Source organism: Trichoderma asperellum, chromosome 3, assembly GCF_020647865.1.
Source record: "Trichoderma asperellum chromosome 3, complete sequence".
In the NCBI taxonomy this organism is placed as follows: Eukaryota; Fungi; Ascomycota; class Sordariomycetes; order Hypocreales; family Hypocreaceae; genus Trichoderma; species Trichoderma asperellum.
The window spans coordinates 5,245,897-5,263,653 of record NC_089417.1 but is presented as its reverse complement, the minus strand read 5'-3'; the positions used below and the strand labels follow the sequence as shown (position 1 = coordinate 5,263,653).

Sequence of the window (17,757 nt, the reverse complement as noted above, 5' to 3'; positions counted from 1 at the left end):
TGGCTTCCTATGTACAGCCCGTTTGCTAAGCAGTAAGAGTAGCTTCTGTTACATGCCAAAAATCCACATATCCGTGCAGTGAGAGCATGGAACCATGTATTTAATTTTTCCCGAAGGCTCATTATGACTTATTAAGTTTATTAATATATTCGCATAGCAATTCATAAATGCTGATGACAATTGCTACAGTCGGAATACTTCCTATAATAGTTTAGACTATCTATACTCGCCATAAGGCTTGCTGTCTCTGCAAGTAAGAGTAATATTTCCCGCAGTTCCCTTAAAATTTGGAATCCACGACGTGCTTTTACTAGGTGCTATGGGTATGCTTACGGAATAGATATTGCAATGGCAAGACCAGGTACGCATTGCTATCTTCCAGTTACCTCGGCTTACCTGAAACGCAACCAGGGTTCCATCGTTTGTTGCACTCTATAATTCGTGAAACCACTGCTTGGTAATTGTGTTCTCAAGAAAAAGCAATTAGCCAACTTCACATCTTTGGAACAATCTTAAATCCGCAATACACAACATACACGAGCAGAGGCACATATATAATTATACTTGCTACAACTACAAATCCAGCCTATCTCTATCTGGTGGCATTAACAGTTGATAAAATGCCAGAAGTTCATTTACTCGTTTTCGGAGACCAGACTGAGACAGCGATTCCTATGGATGAGCTTTATCAGTACGCGCATGAATCCAAATATATAAGCCAGTATCTTCAAAATTCATTCGACGCAGTACAAAATGTCTTGGATAGCTTAAGTGATACTGAAAAAGAACGATTCAAGTTTGATTCGTTTCAGAGCGTCGCAGAAAGAGTGAGACTGGATAAAACGCCAGATATAGTATTACGCACCCTCGTTCTATGCGTTGCACAGCTTGGATCCCTTATATTGTTAGATCTCTAAATTAATATCCTTTCGTGTAGCAAAATTACTAACTAGATACCTTTAGTACTCTGGAAAACGATTCTGATTTACGAAACTCATGGGCGTCGCAAAACATAATGATTGTCGCGTCTTGTGCGGGCCAGGTTCCAGCTGCTGCTGCGGCCACTACTCATTCGATTGATGATTTAGTCGCAGTGGCGCCCGAAATTGTTGCTATCTCGCTGCGGGTTGGCCTTGATGTAGATCGTCGAACTGCTGCACTTAGTAATGACCGCACTGGAAGCTGGGCGCGGGCGGTTATTGGTATTTCTGGAGCCGACGCTCAGGCATCTATTGATGAATTTCACAAAATCCAGGTAGTGTTTTACCATTACCCAATAAACTGCCCATAACTGACTTTCCAAGGGCACGCCTCAAAGTAAGGTACCTTATGTTGGCGCAACGTCTGCTTGGGCAACTACCATATTCGGTCCCCCTTCAACGCTACAGTCATTCTTTTCTTCAAACCCGTTTGGGACATCAAGAGTTATAGAGCTCCCCGTGGCTGCTGTTTTTCATGCCGCAAGCTTAGACAGGCCTGACACCGCAAAAATAACCGGACCAGCCAGCATACTTCAAAAGTTTTGGTTGAAAGACGTTTGTTTTCTCTCCAGCGAAGATGGAGTAGCTTTTAAACCTCAACGCCTTGATAGTCTTGTATCCGAGGCTGAGTTAAATATGCTGAACAGGATGACTGACAATGAAAAGGTGTTCAATGCGGTAAAACTAAAGATTAAAGATAAGCAGGTGGCCATCACGCCTATCGTTGCAACTAAAGTTTCTGAACGCCTGAAAAAGGCGTTAGGAGAGGCTAGCGCAACTGTCCGAACAGAGCTTTTGGTAGGCGGATTGTAATGTAGTTTCAAAATGCACACAGGAATGGCTATTTCAATAATCTCCTTGTATAGGAGATGTCATGTTTCAAGCGATACAGGGAGTTAGCAAATGATAGTCAGATGTAGCAAACACAACTTAGTATATGGCTTTCAATCAACTAACAAGTATGGTCAAGGCCAACTAATACTTGCTCTGACTCTGCAAAGTAAGAGTTTAAGCTAGGCACCATGTTCTGATTTAGAAGACATACGGCTACAGCTGTTAGCCCATTTATCATGATATCATATTCCCTTCGGGTATGATTTCTACGTAGTTTATTGCGTCAATCTTTGAGTGAGTTGCAGGATATGTACATATTTCACCTTGACAGATTTTAAAGGGTGGAAATGCTAATGGCAAGCACTGCAACAGCTTTGAGTTATTATTTCCTTTCTCTGCCTCTTTCCCCAATATCATTAGTTTATTACTGAATGCCAGATTTACCTTCTATCTCTCTCTAGGGTAGTTGCTTTAAATTGTTCGCGAGGTCGCTATTGAAACGGCTGGTATTCGGGCCGAACCTTGTTCAGGGAGGTAGAACAATACCTGCGTAGGTTACTCCGCATAGTGCTTTGTCAAGGTTTCCGCTACTGCTTATCACAAGTATACCCTGGCTGCACTAGTGCTCTTTCAGTTAATGACAGTGTCTCCAACTAACCGTCTGCTGCAAGGGTTAAATCCGCCATTGTTGTCCGATCCTGCTCTATCCTTGTACTTGCAGAAGCGCCTTGGACGAATTATGCAGCTTATTCTGTAAGTGCTAGTTTCGATACTATACTAATACAAGCAGTATAAAATACAAATTATTAACCGAAGCTTAGATGAATATTTGTTACAATATACATTGCATAACAATTGATTGACAGTATAAAGATATTAATTGTTGAACATCAGACACATTATAGAATTATTATACTATATACAATATATATAGTAATACATAATGTAACATAGTAATGTAGTAAATATAACTCTACTATAGTAACTTTATTTATTAAAGCCTACCTGTTTCTTTACAATTTCCTTTTCAACAAATAATATTATGAAGCATCCTAGTCTTATTTTTATCCATGCATAACTGCTCAGTTAACCCTTTGCTAGCTGTAACATGTATTCTTTTCGACTCATAATTGCAAAAGTCCATACAATAATGAATACCTCTCTATACCCGATAGAGAAAGAGGGGTCAGCAAGTTCAGCTTTAGGTGCCGAATATTAGAGTAGTAAGCCAAGTTTTGTTCAAAACAGGAATAATGCCTGTATATACCGCAATTTATGTACTCAATGTAGTACCCCGTATTGGCCTTACAATTAGTAATAATTGATAATTTTTGTAGTGCATTGATTAATACTACTCTATATACAAAAATAAATATTAGTAATGTTACTGCTTCTAATGATAAGTTGATTATTACTGCTCCCATAACTTTATGAAAACACTCTAAACTAAATATAGTTTCAATATAAACTGTATATAATATTATAATACATAGTGCAACATTATATACTATTTTAGAAAGTTATTCTTATATCTAGTATATTTATAAATTAAATTATATTTGAAAAATAAATACATTATTATATTATTTTACATGAAATTTACTTTGTTTGAATAGTTACATAATAAGTAGTACGTAATGTTTGGTCTATGAACTGCAATAGTGTTTTGTATAACCTCTTAAGTGAAACAATATAACTAATGTTCTTTTGCTCTCTGAAACCTTACATGCTTTATTACACGTAAGTAGTATTGTATTATACATATTAAAGCTGCATCCAAGAAGTATTCTATCTGTTACTACTATTACAATTAACTTAGCATGAATCAAGATTGGCATTGTAGACAGGTATATTTTTTTCTCCGAATTTGTGATTTCCATACTAGGTTTCCAAATTGAGGCAGCTGATAGCAGTATATTAAATGCATAATCCATATTATCTTGGGAATTATTCCCGCTATATAGTGCAATGCCCAGGGAATGACACACCATAACCCTCTTGCCGTTGAACGCAATGCTGTCAGAGCCTACACATTCCTCTCTGACACCGTTGTAATATCCATCCCAGTCTCTATCGTATATTTGCAGATAAACTTGCCGGTCTTACAGTCAGAGATGGATGGTTGAACTGTCATGTAAGCTTACTGTTGCACTTGCAGCCCCGGGAAATAAGACCCTCGAGGATACCCACAATCCTAAGATAGTACTAGGGTCTCGCATCCAAAGGATCAGCTCTGCCTAGTAGCGTAGAGGTGCGGGCTTCACACCTGTAAGCCATGCTACGATAATGCCACAGCTATTGAAGACCAGCAAGCGGACGTGAAGGATCTAAATCATCTACAGTCAGTGCTGAAACGCCTAACCTCCTCGGGAAAAAAAGCGGTCAACATGCCGGTTGGTCCGCCTAGGTTACTCATTATGTGAGAATCTGATTCCGTACAAAATAGCGTTGGCGGAATAAAGAATACAGCAACACAAAAAAAAAAAACAACTCACCGCCAAGGAAAGCTGAATCTTATATAGACTCAGGCGTGGACAAACGTTCTTCTTTTTACCCTTCTTACTAAAGGCTACTCATCTACAACACTAGTGCTTCGCTTGGAGATAGATCATCTTCAAGTACTATCACTCGCTGCACATTATACGTCTTTAACAGCGGCCATTAGTCTCTTCCACACTTCAAGATGATGGACCCGGTACCAATGGAGTCTGCCCTCCGAGGCACTCCAGACCACGTCGTCCTGCCTTTATCAGGCCGTATCCTCGACCATTCTCACATCGATATGGCTGCAAAGATTATTGAGGTTATCTACAGATATCAGAATAAGCGTGCGGGTAGCGAAGGCATCGAATCGGATATTGGTCTGCTGGCTGGTTTGGCACAGGCATACAGCCATGTGAAGGCTAACCAGCCTATCAAAATGTGTCTTCCTGCGTTTCCCTTCAAGTCTCCTAACACGAAAGTTAAGGTACTCGGACGCGTCCCAGACAAGGCAGAGGAGTATGCGCTGGCCCATCTTAACGGCCTCTGTGCTGCCATCAAGGATGTATACAGTCCGGGAGCAGAACTTACCATCATTTCTGATGGTATTGTATACAATGGTTAGTACTTTCGTTCAAACTTTTAGCAGCTTTGGCTTATGTTATGTGGCATTTAGACCTCTTGAGCGTCTCAGACTTGGACGTTTGGAGATATGGAGAAACTCTTCGAAACTTGGCGAAGACCAAGGGCTTCAGCTATATTCGCTTTTCACGACTTTCAGACCTTGTGCCGATGGAGGTACCTGCAGTGTTGGACGAAGTTTCATATGTCGCCAATGCCACCAACTTCCGCATTGCTCTCATCAACAACTTTAGAAGTAAAGATTGGGATGTCAATGAGAAGATCACATCCGACGAGGATATTTGCTTGACATATCGCGGTTACCTCAAGTTCCTCCAGACAGATCTTGCTGACACATACCCTATTTCGGAAACTTTCACCAAGTCAAAGTATAAGAAGGGTATTGAGAGCATTGCTAAGCAAATGCTCATCCGCGGTCAAGCATTTGCCCGTGCAGTTCGCGATAAATTTTCCAACCACGTTCGCTTGTCTATTCACCCTTCCACTGGACACAACAAAGTCTCTGTCAGCACTCTCCCCACCGACTCCAGCTACACAACCCCTTGGCACTGCGCTGTGGCTGTCAGACAAGATGGAACTATTACCTCAGGTCTTGCTCAGACGTTTTGGGACGATCCTACCTGGGAGCTTGTCTATGAAGATGGCAGACCATCATATTTCCGAGAGAAGAGCGATCTATATACCTGGAGCTCCGGCGCTATCACCGTTAATCCTTTATATCCTTGCGGTGTTATCATCTCCCCTGCTGAGGGAGCCAATAAGCTGTCAATGCAAGACATCGATGCTCAGAAGGTTCGCGCACTCTCTGAAATCAACTCACCAGTCATTCTGCGTGGCTTCTCTGGAACCAAGAACCGTGAGAAGTACATTGAGAAGGCTTCTGAGTTTGGAACCCCTCTTCCTTGGAAGTTCGGCATTCTGCTCGAAGTGAAGGACCGTGGAGCAGATACTCGAGGTCTCAACAATGTTCTATCGTCTGAATGGATGCCTTTCCACTTCGATGGCCTGTTTAAGACTTTGGACCACACCAGAGAGGATGGAACCGTGTATAAGCTTCCGAACCCACCACGGTAAGTGATCATGCTAAAAGTTATTGCCTATACGTATATCTAACTAAGTTTTAGATTCCAATTGTTTACTGCTGTCACACCTTCTCCTTCTGACACTGGTTTCACACTCTTCTCTACATCTACGTTTGTTCTGAAGCATCTACCAGCTTCCCTTCCTCTAGAGACCTTGAAGAATCTTACGTGGTCTGTTAGAACTACTTCATTTGAGGCGACAAAATTGGACGGCCTGCCTCTAATAGTTGACCATCCTATTACCGGAAAGCCCTGCTTGCGGTATCATGAGCCCTGGCCTGAAAACAAGACAAGCTTCGAGGCTACCAACATTACAATTGATGGTCAGACACCCGAGGTCTCTGATGCTATCTGCCGCGAGCTAGACGGTCTTTTGCATGACCGACGTGTGGCATATTACCACGCGTGGGAAAAGGGTGACATGTTGGTCAGTGACAACATTCTGGCTATGCATACCCGCAGCGACTTCCAGGGAGGCGCTGAGAGGGAGTTGTGGAGAATTCACTTTGATTGAGTGACTTGCGTATTACAGAAAAAGTTTGTTTGCAGCTTGATTTCTCATAGACATTAGATCCGTTACGGTCATTTTCATTGGCATGCTGTACTTATTCATTTATACTGAACGGAATAAAATTTCAATTTATTCGCTCGTCATTTTCTTCAATAGTTCCAGGTCTATTTACTAAGTTATTTGAGAAGAAATATACTGAGATGGTGCTCAGTACCAGGAAATGCAAATATTCTAACTGCATGCCGGATTCATATATATTGAGTAGTCTTGGAGCATTCAGCTCATGGGGTATACGACGCCCTCTATGAATGGAGTCGAGATTCGACTCTAATTCGTTGGTGGTCTCGTCTGGTTCCCCCGGAAGGACAAGACTTTTATTATGATACTAATACTACTGATCTCCTTCCAATTCTTGTATATTTCGTTAAGTGGCATGTGTACTATTAATTCTACAAACTCAAGCTCATTGAGCATACCAGTCTATGGCTTGTGAGGTGAGGACTCGCCACATTATTCGAAAGTGGAATTTAGTATTGGCGAATCCGTTGGTGACATGAGGAATACAATAGCTGAATATTAGAGTGAGTAGGTTTCTCTTGTGGTAATTTTAAATAAAGCGATACTGGCAGAATTTTATTCTGACACGAAATCTGAAAACCGTGTGGCCAGAAAGATTCTGGCCTGTTAGGTACGGATCCCGCCCACCACTGCCTTCATATTTAAGCTGACTTGTTACCAGGTTTAATAGTCTTATATACTTCTTTACTTTAAGTGCATCTTCTATATCTATCTCAGAAACTACATCTCATCACAATTAACTTTTTTTCGAAGGCCTAGTTACTCTTCAAACCGCTAATTTCCAAGATCATATCCTTTGAGCTCAGTTTCTCTCAAGAGTATTGAAATTAACAAGACTAGTTCAGCGATCTAAGTGTTTTAATGAAACTCACCTCATTCGAGGCGTCTTTCAGGGGCGCCAAAGCTCCCGTTAGCTGGACCGCAGTATTAGAGATAGATTCTGAAAATATATTGTTGAAAATTGCTGAAGATGTGGTGAGGCCAATGAGACCTCCAAACATGCGAATAGTATGAAGCTGTCCAATAGCTAGACCTGTGTCGTCAACATTCTTGACGCTAGCTTGAACAGGGAGTGAGACGTAATAATGAAACACCTGTCTCCCACAGAATCGGCAGCCCGTAGCGAATTGATGGTGAGGATCCCACCTTAAAGAGGGCCAACAACCCGGTTCCCAGAGTAAGTATGACCCATGAAAGCCGTAAAAGCCATACATATCCACCAAAGAAAGGGACCATCATCATTGAGACGGCTGCAATGAAAACGCTAATGATGACAGTGGGAAGCAGAGAGACGGCTTAGGAAATTGCGGTCTCAAGTTCAACGGCTTGTAAAAGTAAAGGCAGTATTGCAACAGAGATACATACTAGAATCATGCCATGAATGAAGCCTCCTATTAGCGCTGCATTTCCAGTCCTTGTGTGGAATAGTCGATGGGACACAATAGGTGCCACAGGCTTGGTCTCATAAAAGACAAACACTACAAGCAGAGTAGCTCCCAAGAGCAAGGGAAAGAGCGTCTGCCAGGAGGCCCATGGAAAGAGTGAACCTGCCCAGCTAAGCGGCACAACAAACAGCGTGACACCGACAATGATAAGGGCCATACGGACCCAATCAAGTCGATTCAAGTTCTGGGCGAGCGTGGCTTCTAGAGAGATAGGTCTAAGTTTGAGGAAGAAGAACACAAGTGATGTCCCCAACCCTATAATCGGCAAGTTGATCCATGCAATCCATCTCCAGAATACAAACGTTGGGAAAAGAGCACCCACTATAGGTCCCATAATGTTACCAATAGCCGTAGGGATAGCCATTAGACCGATATATTTTGAGCGTTCCTCTAATGTCGTCATATCAGCAAGTATTACCTGAGCCAGAACATCAATTCCACCGCCCCCGAGCCCTTGGAGGACGAGTCCAGCGATAAGGGTGTTAATATTTCTTGCTACCCCAAATATGACTGATCCAATGAAGAACAGTCTCAAGGATACGTAGAGAGGGGGCTTCCGACCGAATGCGTCGGAGATGCTGACCCAAATCAACTGCATGGTCAACCCACATAGAGTATGGGTCAGACTCGCCCAAAATGACTCCAAGCTCGTACCGTTTAAATCACCAAGCTATGGTCTAAGTAGAGTCATTAGGGACTGACATAATCACCATATTAGAGAAGGAGAGTATCTTATGGCTCACCGGAAGAGAAATTCCCAAACAAGTTGCATCTAGCTGGAAAACAAAAAGACTCGCCGCAATTCCAATGAAGGCGAGCTTAAAAGACAAGGATTGTTTTAACTTTGGTGCAGTGCCTCCTGCTGCATTCTGATCTGAAGAAAGCAGTTCTTGCTCAATTTCTGTTACTACTTCTGTATTTGCTTTCTATACGCTTTGTTCTAACTTTGCTTCTACTGGACTAGTAGTTGCAGAGATATCGGCGCTTGGGTCGGTACTAGTCGTCATTACGGCCATCTTAATGTAGGAGCACAAATCTGCAATACCAATTAGCTGGCAGCCCCTTCTTCTTATCCTTCAGAATTAGACTTGAGCAGGAGTGGGAGCTGATTCTGTGACTTGCGAAGATTGTAGCAGCTGTAGAGATGTGGAAGCTGGCCAACCGATCGATCGACAAAAAGGGGTGAGTTAAACCTGATGGATTTTCGATGCCAACTCGGATTCGGTCATTATCCGCCGCCAGCGCACCGCCATTCTTAGCACGCATTCTATGCCTGCGACAGGCCAGTTGCCAAGCTGCCAAACTAAAAAATGTTGGAATGACGAATTATAACGATTTACAATAGGTCAGTTAGCAACGAAGGAAGCGTTCTATATGGGTCTCATCAACTGGATTTATAGAGGAACTAAAAAGCTTTGTTGTTGCATAGAAGATTCGTAGAGTGGCATCTTTGAGTGTAAACTCTCATACGTCCGAGCAATCAGCCTATCAATCTACTGAGGAAATGCTCGAGGCCTGGCAAGAACGCTGTTAGAAGATAATATAAATAGTCTTGATCCTAGGTTTGCCAAGCCGCCACCTTTTCACCCCGGCGCTATTTTTTCAGATGTTTTTCAGTTTCTGACCAGCTTTCCACTGCCACGTTCCAAAGCTTGAGACCTATAAAAATCTGGGTTGCCATTGTTGCGCCGACTTAGACATCCATGCCTAGCTATATCATATAGCATGTAAGTGCTGTATTATACCTAGCACCTTAAGTCGCAGTATTTTTATCTACAAGTCTCTGTTAATTTTCTTTGATGCTTTTTGCGCCAGAAAGATTTATCGCATCAACATTCAGTGGGCTGCTATGGCATAATAGCAGCTGGAGTCTTCGGTAGTCCACTAAGATGGAAGCTACCTAGGCAGGCAAGTTGTTGACAGAAAACGCCGCCGGTCTGTTACTACACATTGTATGTATCTGGCGCCGACGTAATTTGTCACCCGCATCCTACCCAAGGTCCCAGGCTACCTACTACCTGTAGTACCTTAGATACCTAAGTACCTATTTTAGGCCGATGAGGTGGCTGTATTTCTCCGCACCTGCGCTGCAGCTGTATTCAAAAAGCGGGGCTATCTTGTGAGCGCGCATGACAGTCACGTGCACTTCGGTCAAATCTCCCAGCCTCCTTGTTTTCCTCTGCACGCGCATTCACTTTCAACGCTGTTGCTCTCCATATTCACCGTCGTCGAGGTCGCTAGCAATGCGTTCTTGGTCAACTGTCCGGCTTTCTACCCACTGAACGAGGCTATCTCCTTCTTTGGAAGACCCGGGACCAAGAGAAGGGGCCTGTTCAGACTCGCAGGTTTTCTGGAGCTCTGGACAGATTGCCTGTCCGCGAAGCTCGCTCCTCTGGGCCATCTTCTTTGTTCGCATTTAGTTGCTGCTTCAGACGAACAAATTTCACGCTCTTGGTCAACTGTCCGGCTTTCTACCCACTGAATGAGGTCATCTCCTTCTTTGGAAGACCCGGGATCTAGAGAAAGCGCCTGATTGGACTCGCAGGTTTTCTGGAGCTCTAAAAAGGCTGCTTGTCTGTGAAATTTCCCACTCTGTTGTATGTGGCTTTTCAATTCCGGTAAGTTGACTCATCCTGTCGTTCTGTTTACATAGGATATTTCGATCTTGGGAGAACGAACAATGTCAGAGACTCCATCTTTCGACTTTGGCTTCAAGGCTCCTGCCTGTATAGAATGGACCCTAAACAATGCGACGCAATATTTGATCGACCCGGATCCGCAAAGAGATAGCGTGAAACTCGATGCTTGTTTTTCCGGCCAATCCTCGGCGGCGTCTTTTCAGCTGCATTGTCCCATCAGAGTGAAAGGCATCGAATCCCACTCGTATATTACAGGCCTAATTCATATCCGTTCCATTACCTCTCTCAATTTTGATGAGAATCCAGAAATCCCGGATATTGTGCGGAGGAAACTCAACTGCAAAGCAGTTTGTTTGCATTTCGATCTTTGTCAGCCTCTTGATCTCATCGCCTCAACTGCAGCGACAGAACCGATACAGCCCAGAAAGCGACTGTCTGGCCAAGTAATCGATGCGTTACGATCGCTCGCTGAAGCTACGGCCTTTAACATCTATATATCGGCAAGAGAAATTTCATTGCCTAGATTAAATGCCATTTGTGAAGCTGTTTCTCAAAATCTGTTACAACCAATTATTACCGACACTTCGACTATCCTGGCTTCATTGTACGGTAGAAGAGGTGGGAAGATTATCACCCTTTCCTCTCAAGCTTATACGTCAACATCTCGGAACGAAAACCCGCCATCATACGATCAGCTAGAAACTCTACCTCTCAAGGCCGAAATCTCGCCACTCAGTACAAATGAATCTCTATCATCTGTAGCTGCGAGTAATAAGTGTAATGAGAAGAAGAGGCGCCGGTTAGATGATTCAAGTACCTCTTCTGAAGCTGATGACCACCATAGCATATGGATCACATTGACCAATATGCGCAAAGAAATGCATAAATTGACGAAGCGAGTTGAGCGGCTCGAGAGAGAGAACAAAGATCTGAATAAAGAACTAGATGAGTTACGCGCCAGCTGTGAGAAGGTTACAGATGCAGCAGACGCTGATGGAGCCGCTTTGCTTGAAGTGCACGAGGATCTCAACGAGCTGAGAGTACAGGTCGATTTTCTTGCTCAAGGCAGATTGGATAGTGATGCTGAAGAGCATATCATTGAAACAGTCAAAGAATCCGTACTCACACATATTTTAGAGAGGGGATATAATACTAAGATCATTATTGAAAAAGCCTAGTTCAAGTATTAGATGCGCTGCCAACAAGCAACCTTTACTTATTTAATAGAGTATAAATATTGCGACGTTTTGCTCACTGAAGCTGACAGAGTCCATAAATACTACATCGCATCCTACTATATTTACGCTCAAAATCGAACGAAAAATAAGAGGGTGGATACGATGGTCGAAGATACCGCTTTTCCATTTTTGTTTTCACGTTTCACCCGATGACAAGCTGCTCTTTGGGCTTCACACTCCCTACTTTGGCGACCGTCGGTTATAGCTCTCAATACCGTGGCAACGCCACCGTTTTTACTACTTCGAGAGTGAAAACATCTTCAAAATGACAGAGATATAGTAACAGACTCAATACTTATTTATCAACGAATTAATTTGGCAATACTTCTTGAGGACTAGAAACTACCAACAACAAGCCGCAGCTTACAGAGATCGCTAGAGACAAATTCCATTTATTTTTATCGATGGTATTTACCCCCATTTGTTGTCCGGAAAACCAGTGCAGTATTCACATAAGATTACTAAGTGAGCTTTACAGTGACGACTCCTCTGCTAGGCACAGAAACAGTGATGGCTCCTCCAGATAATGCTGAGGAAGTAGAGGCAAAGGTATGAGTATTGTCCGTGACGTATGCAGCGGCAGAGCTTGGAGAAAATCCAGCAAAAGTCACTTTGGCTGACTGTGCTGAAGTTCCACTATTTGTGAATACAAGGACTATAGAACTATCAGTATTCTGAAAGGCGCCAATTATGACGTTAGAGATGGATCCGGAAGTTGCGACACGATAAGCTCCAGGGCGAATATATCGGGACCACATGGCGAACGCCCAGAATATACCCGATGGTGTTGCTGTCTTCCCATCCAGGGCATCGATCAAGTGACTGCCTGACTGTGATTGTTGTATCTCAAACCCTTCCCAGAAAAGATAAGCTGAGAGCTGCGCATTTACCATCGCAACAGCCAACTTGTTGGCCCAGGTGAAGCCTTCGTTGGTGCCGCCGCTGCCATACCATGTCGTAACAAATGCTGTGCTAGGCCCGCCTTCAGTGTTCCATTTTGGTAGCGTAGTTTGGCTAAGTGGAGAAGTGGCATCTGCGCTGTACGAATGAGAAGTAATTACTCCAAGATATTGAGTTGAGCCAGCATTGACTAGGTTTGTCGTGTAAGTGCTCTGGTCAGTCCAACCTACTGCGTCACAGCAAGTGATCTTAGTACTAAGACCAGCAGCCTTCACTGTGTTGTAAAGGATCGGTATGAACGATATAGCCTCTTGGGCATTCGAACTGATCTGCATCTGAGAGTATGAGGGCTGGAAATCCGGCTCATTCAAAAACCCTAGATGTGTGATCGTGTAGCCCGCTGATGAGTAGTATTTGACGTATTGCACAAGGAAGTTCGCATACGCTTGTCTCCAGTCACCAGATGAGCATGAGTGGCCTGTGGTACCGCAAAGATACCTATCTCGCAGTCAGTTATTGTCGACTCTAACTCTAACTGCATCATGAAAAGGTTGGCAGTAAGATTTACTCACCCGGGAGATGAGTCTGAGCCGCTCGTTTTCATGAACCCCGGAGCACCCCATGCATCAGCATATATGGTTTTGACACCATACGAAACAGCTTGTTTGGTAAACCATACTTGGCCGCTGTCGTTGCCATCCCATACGTAGCTCGGTGATGCAGATGGAGAGCCTGGATTATTTGGCTCGATACTGTCGCCCGAGCCACCCGATCCGATACGGTTGCGAATGATGCTAAAACCAGCGCCAGTAGTAGTACTGAATAAATAGTCTAGAGCTTGTTTTTGAGTGCTAGCATTGGCACTCTGGAATTGGCTCGCGCGGCCAAACGCTTGAGAGAAGCCGAAGCCGTCAATCTGCTGATACTTCGTATTGACATTAACAGTTATCGTAGATTGTGCTACGCATAAGGCAGCAACATTTGCCAAGATTGCCAAGTGATTGAAAGCAAACATATTCAATATCATTATCCAAAAAGCATTATGCCCTTAGGAACCGAGAGAGATATGAGTACCAGAAGATGGTTATAAAGCATATTTAGTATAATTATTGCTTCTTCTTATTTTACCCGCCGGATACTACTCAATGTCACGAGTAACGATTTCGGTAAATCGGCACCGAAACTAAGTCCAAAAAAAACGTCTATAATGGGTTCTTAGTGGCCAAGTGGAGGAATGACATATTTTGAGAAGGCAGCATTTACCCAGTCTTGCACACATTTGCCGCATTTGCGGTTAAAAGTTCTAGTTCTGTGGTAATTAGAGCTTTTATTGTCCGTAAACACAGATAAATCAATATTTATATATAAACAAAAGTTCCTCAATATAGATGAAACGAGTACCACGCGTATCCTGAAAGTGACAAGATTTTGGCAGCCGCAATGAATTATGCCCTATTCATATATTTTCGGTCACTGTAAACTGGCACGAATCGTACATGTGCTCACGGACGCATCTATAAGTCCCTGAACCTCATTGATCGTGGTTTAAGGACCCTTATTTTGATGACTCATAAGAAAGTGGTATAGTATCATTCTTTATGTCTTGCCTTTTGTTCTAATGAGCTGAATAAGTCAAATTTAGCTACGTCTTTGAGCGGGTAGATTCTGAAAGTCATAGTTTTCTTCTGAAAGAAAAAGAAGAGAAGAGAGGGCGAGGGCGAGGGAGGGAGGAGAGGAAGCAGAGCAGAACAAAAAGAGGAAAAAGAATGGCAATTCGATCACCAAAGGCTTACATTGTTATAATTTGATATTAATGTGTAACAGGTCTCTTTACATTTTGTACATTGTGTGACAGCTTTCTTGTAAGATGCTTAATAACACGGCTAAATCCGCGGCGCGTAGTAACACAATGCCAACGCTTCTACCGCGACCGGAGGCTTACATCGATGAACTATATGTTCCGGTATCTTGTACAATTCGAAAATGATCTACACATGTTCTCTAAACTATATCCGGTATTATAATCATCATATTCGCAGAGGAGCTTCAATAAGTCTTTATGCCAAGTTTCACTTGCTGACTGGCAACACCAGCAATATATCGATAGCTCCCTGGAAGATATTTATGTAACGCCAGCTGTTAACGGTTAAGAGCAATTGTAAGACTCAATATGATTTTAGGGCGGTTTTTAGTTCTATCTATGGCTAATAAGAATTTAAAGAAATTTGTAATGGCTTAGTTTTTAAAGTAGGTAAATGCCACCCCAAGTTTATTCTGCATCAAATAGCTGAGCAGATTTCTTAGCCTGGGTATAGACGAAAAGAATTCTGTAACAAATATTTCCAAATTCAATAAGTGACATCAGAAGCTGTTTTCCCCACTACACTAATACCATCGGACAGGCTAGTAGTTAACCTTTACTCCTCAATCAACATGTGACAAACTGGGAAGCGCACCAATCCTATAGAGATGCAAAGCTTGATTTAGCCGGCAACTTGATTCTAGATCCTAGCCTCCATTTCAGGCTTTATGTCTAATAAGTGGGCTTAAGTAGCTAAATCTGGAAGCGTCAAAGCACATGGCCCTCGACTCTCCTCGTATTCAATGGTATTAGTGATACATGCGCTTAAAATAGCCAGTTCTGTTACACCGTCTCTGTATGGGGAAAAACGCTCTTTGTTCAAATATGGACGAATCACATATTCGGATATACGGAACATCGCTCGTTTAGCACTACGCCGAGAGTTGGTGCTCCTTAAGTATGCCATGAAAGAGAAAGTAACGCATAGACTTTTCAAAAGTGCTGCAGAGATAATGCCATCGAATACTAATGAAATATGTGTATTAAGCCGACTTCAGCTCTTTGGCGATATCAGCAGTGACCTTTCAAGCAATTCTTCCAAATATCGCACACATATCAATTTTCTGGAGGTTGCGATTTCATGTTGACAAACTAAACCATGGCCGTTAAAATTTGAAGTTTCTTTTCTTCGCGGTCCCAGTAGCAGCATAAATTCAAGTTTGGGAGCAATGCATGTAGTTTCCATCATAAATACTTGCGACGAATTGTACTCATACATTGCACAGGTGGTGGAATTGGCTGGGCTGGCCCAACTACATGCGTTGCTGGCGCGACCTGTGTGGCCTATAGTTCGTATTGCTCTCAATGTGTTCTTAGTGGACAAGCATCATTAACTATCAGAGCAGTGACAACAGCAACCATCAGTTTTGTTACCTCTGCCGCCCAATCGTCCACATCGATTCCTGGAACTCAAGCAACGACTGCCGCGGTATGCTCTGCATTACCACTTCCATATCCCTTAAGGCCAATTCTAAGCTAAACGACCTGTTCAAAATGTATAATGGAGATAGGATAACTACAAAAGATCAATTCCAGTACTGGCAAACCGAAATTTCTCAGCTACTCCAACGATATGAGCTTGGAACACTGCCAGGATGCCCTGCCAGCCTTTTGCCATTTGTTTCGGGAAATACATTGACAATCAACTGTGGAAACTCTGGAAAGTCAATGTCATTGTCCGTAACAATTACTTATCCTTCCTCAGGAACGGCTCCCTATCCTACAATCCTTGTTTATGGTGGCGGTAGTCTGCCAGCACCTTCTAGAGTTACCATGATTGACTTCAACAATGATGATCTGGCAGCCCAAGTCGGTACTAGCAGTAGAGGTCAAGGAAAGTTCTATACTCTCTATCGAAGTGGGCATTCTGTAGGTGCAACGACAGCATGGGCTTGGGGCGTCAGCCGAGTAATTGACGCCCTCGAACAAGTGACAACGGCAAGGATTGATACCACAAAAATTGGGGTGACAAGATGTTCGCTCAACGGGAAGGGTGACTTATTAGCAGGAGCATTCAATAACTGCATCGCATCAACACATCCCAAGAATCGGGTGCTGGTGAATCAATATGTTGGAGGGTTTTAGATCCCTTAAAATATCAAGGTGCAAATATCCAGATCGAATCTGAAATTATAGGAGAAGATCCTTGGTTTTCAGCTTCTTTCAACAGTTATGTTAACCAGGTACCAGTTTTACCATTTGACCACCATTCCCTGGTTATTTGATTGGCCCAATGGGGTTATTCGTAATTGGTAATACTATTGATAGGCTGAGCCCATAGAGTTGTTTCAGATGTATGTCAACGGCACATATAGCATGGCAAGCTCTTGGAGCCTCAGACCACATGGGCTATTCTCAGATTAGAGCTCACGCACACTATGCCTTCCCATGGAATCAATAATCTCAGCTGACGGCTTTTGCGCAAAATTCTTTGCTCGGCCAATCGACAAACATTACAATCTTTTAAAGCGATATTATATTTTTCACAGAGCCAATGGATTGGTTGAACCGTTTTATGTGGGGAATGGAATATTAGGTACTATTGTGTAAATTGCACTTATCTATACATATACGCACTTGTATTGCACTGCACTTATGAAGTCCGCACGCACCACATCATTAGGTTTGGTAACTATCGCGTCTTTGCTTAAGGTATGATCCAATATGCAGTTGAAAAGATATGAGTCGTGATACCACAGAGGCGGCGCACGGGTTACCAATTGTATATATATATATATACATATTGAACATTGTGACTAAGACATCATAGATGTATTTGGTTGAAAACGAGCACATTGTATACAATCTCAGAAATAAATGAGGTTTTCCATGGCACATTCAACACCTCAAGGCATCACCAAGTCTTTCACTAATTTCCAGAAGTGCGCTAAAATTTGCGGTTAGTGAATAAGCTGGTTAGTGAATAAGCTGGTTAGTGAATAAGCTGGTTAGTGAATAAGCTGGTTAGTGAATAAGCTGGTTAGTGAATAAGCTTGAAAAACTAAACTCTACTTCATAAGTGTTGCCAAGCAAATCGGGCAATCGGCATCAACCAACCTGCCATTT

The 17,757-nt window shown here is 42.9% G+C and overlaps 7 protein-coding genes across 8 annotated transcripts; 4 read left to right on the top strand and 3 right to left on the bottom strand.

Moving 5' to 3' along the window:
• Nucleotides 1–305: 305 nt before the first annotated feature.
• Nucleotides 306–2,027, top strand: TrAFT101_006343 (uncharacterized protein). Its single transcript, XM_024905281.2, has 4 exons — nt 306–361; nt 412–904; nt 964–1,255; nt 1,305–2,027. The coding sequence occupies exons 2-4, from the start codon at nt 621–623 to the stop codon at nt 1,791–1,793; spliced, it is 1,065 nt and encodes a 354-aa protein (XP_024760875.1). The 5' UTR covers nt 306–361; nt 412–620; the 3' UTR covers nt 1,794–2,027.
• Nucleotides 2,028–3,805: 1,778 nt separating this feature from the next.
• TrAFT101_006342 (uncharacterized protein) lies at nt 3,806–6,674 on the top strand. Its single transcript, XM_024900235.2, has 4 exons — nt 3,806–3,948; nt 4,024–4,915; nt 4,972–6,007; nt 6,062–6,674. Exons 2-4 carry the CDS (start codon nt 4,498–4,500, stop codon nt 6,531–6,533), a joined length of 1,926 nt encoding a protein of 641 aa, XP_024760874.2. The 5' UTR covers nt 3,806–3,948; nt 4,024–4,497; the 3' UTR covers nt 6,534–6,674.
• Nucleotides 6,675–7,363: 689 nt separating this feature from the next.
• On the bottom strand, nt 7,364–9,470 carry TrAFT101_006341 (uncharacterized protein; the record flags this gene model as incomplete). Its single annotated transcript, XM_066127728.1, has 4 exons — nt 8,797–9,470; nt 8,086–8,730; nt 7,481–7,664; nt 7,364–7,417 (listed from the first exon to the last, which is right to left on the bottom strand). The coding sequence occupies exons 2-4, from the start codon at nt 8,649–8,651 to the stop codon at nt 7,364–7,366; spliced, it is 804 nt and encodes a 267-aa protein (XP_065983841.1). The 5' UTR covers nt 8,652–8,730; nt 8,797–9,470.
• Nucleotides 9,471–10,250: 780 nt separating this feature from the next.
• On the bottom strand, nt 10,251–10,454 carry TrAFT101_006340 (uncharacterized protein; the record flags this gene model as incomplete). Its single annotated transcript, XM_066127727.1, has 1 exon — nt 10,251–10,454. One exon carries the CDS (start codon nt 10,452–10,454, stop codon nt 10,251–10,253), a length of 204 nt encoding a protein of 67 aa, XP_065983840.1.
• TrAFT101_006339 (uncharacterized protein) lies at nt 10,262–12,021 on the top strand. The gene has a single exon (XM_024908252.2). The coding sequence runs from the start codon at nt 10,734–10,736 to the stop codon at nt 11,868–11,870; it is 1,137 nt and encodes a 378-aa protein (XP_024760872.1). The 5' UTR covers nt 10,262–10,733; the 3' UTR covers nt 11,871–12,021.
• Nucleotides 12,022–12,244: 223 nt separating this feature from the next.
• Nucleotides 12,245–13,900, bottom strand: TrAFT101_006338 (uncharacterized protein). Its single transcript, XM_024902573.2, has 2 exons — nt 13,403–13,900; nt 12,245–13,328 (listed from the first exon to the last, which is right to left on the bottom strand). The coding sequence occupies exons 1-2, from the start codon at nt 13,855–13,857 to the stop codon at nt 12,392–12,394; spliced, it is 1,392 nt and encodes a 463-aa protein (XP_024760871.1). The 5' UTR covers nt 13,858–13,900; the 3' UTR covers nt 12,245–12,391.
• Nucleotides 13,901–15,574: 1,674 nt separating this feature from the next.
• Nucleotides 15,575–17,097, top strand: CIP2 (carbohydrate-binding module 1). Of its 2 annotated transcripts, XM_066127725.1 has the most exons (4): nt 15,575–15,608; nt 15,680–15,862; nt 15,918–15,980; nt 16,038–17,097. In XM_066127725.1, coding segments are annotated over exons 2-4 (804 nt in total). In that variant the 5' UTR covers nt 15,575–15,608; nt 15,680–15,860; the 3' UTR covers nt 16,777–17,097. The 2 variants fall into 2 exon arrangements, with proteins under 2 accessions (XP_065983838.1, XP_065983839.1); XM_066127726.1 differs by having other exon boundaries at nt 15,680–15,980.
• Nucleotides 17,098–17,757: the final 660 nt, after the last annotated feature.

What these genes read in the sequence shown, in the direction of transcription:
- TrAFT101_006338 (XM_024902573.2), bottom strand. Translation starts at nt 13,857, where the DNA reads ATGATATTGAATATGTTTGCTTTCAATCACTTGGCAATCTTGGCAAAT. An exon ending in GGCTCAGACTCATCTCCCGG is followed by an intron (nt 13,329 to 13,402) that starts GTGAGTAAATCT and finishes ACTGCGAGATAG; the next exon opens with GTATCTTTGCGGTACCACAG.
- CIP2 (XM_066127725.1), top strand. An exon ending in CGCGACCTGTGTGGCCTATA is followed by an intron (nt 15,981 to 16,037) that starts GTTCGTATTGCT and finishes CTATCAGAGCAG; the next exon opens with TGACAACAGCAACCATCAGT.
- TrAFT101_006343 (XM_024905281.2), top strand. Translation starts at nt 621, where the DNA reads ATGCCAGAAGTTCATTTACTCGTTTTCGGAGACCAGACTGAGACAGCG. An exon ending in CAGCTTGGATCCCTTATATT is followed by an intron (nt 905 to 963) that starts GTTAGATCTCTA and finishes AGATACCTTTAG; the next exon opens with TACTCTGGAAAACGATTCTG. An exon ending in ATGAATTTCACAAAATCCAG is followed by an intron (nt 1,256 to 1,304) that starts GTAGTGTTTTAC and finishes TGACTTTCCAAG; the next exon opens with GGCACGCCTCAAAGTAAGGT.
- TrAFT101_006342 (XM_024900235.2), top strand. Translation starts at nt 4,498, where the DNA reads ATGATGGACCCGGTACCAATGGAGTCTGCCCTCCGAGGCACTCCAGAC. An exon ending in TGATGGTATTGTATACAATG is followed by an intron (nt 4,916 to 4,971) that starts GTTAGTACTTTC and finishes TGTGGCATTTAG; the next exon opens with ACCTCTTGAGCGTCTCAGAC. An exon ending in AAGCTTCCGAACCCACCACG is followed by an intron (nt 6,008 to 6,061) that starts GTAAGTGATCAT and finishes ACTAAGTTTTAG; the next exon opens with ATTCCAATTGTTTACTGCTG.
- TrAFT101_006339 (XM_024908252.2), top strand. Translation starts at nt 10,734, where the DNA reads ATGTCAGAGACTCCATCTTTCGACTTTGGCTTCAAGGCTCCTGCCTGT.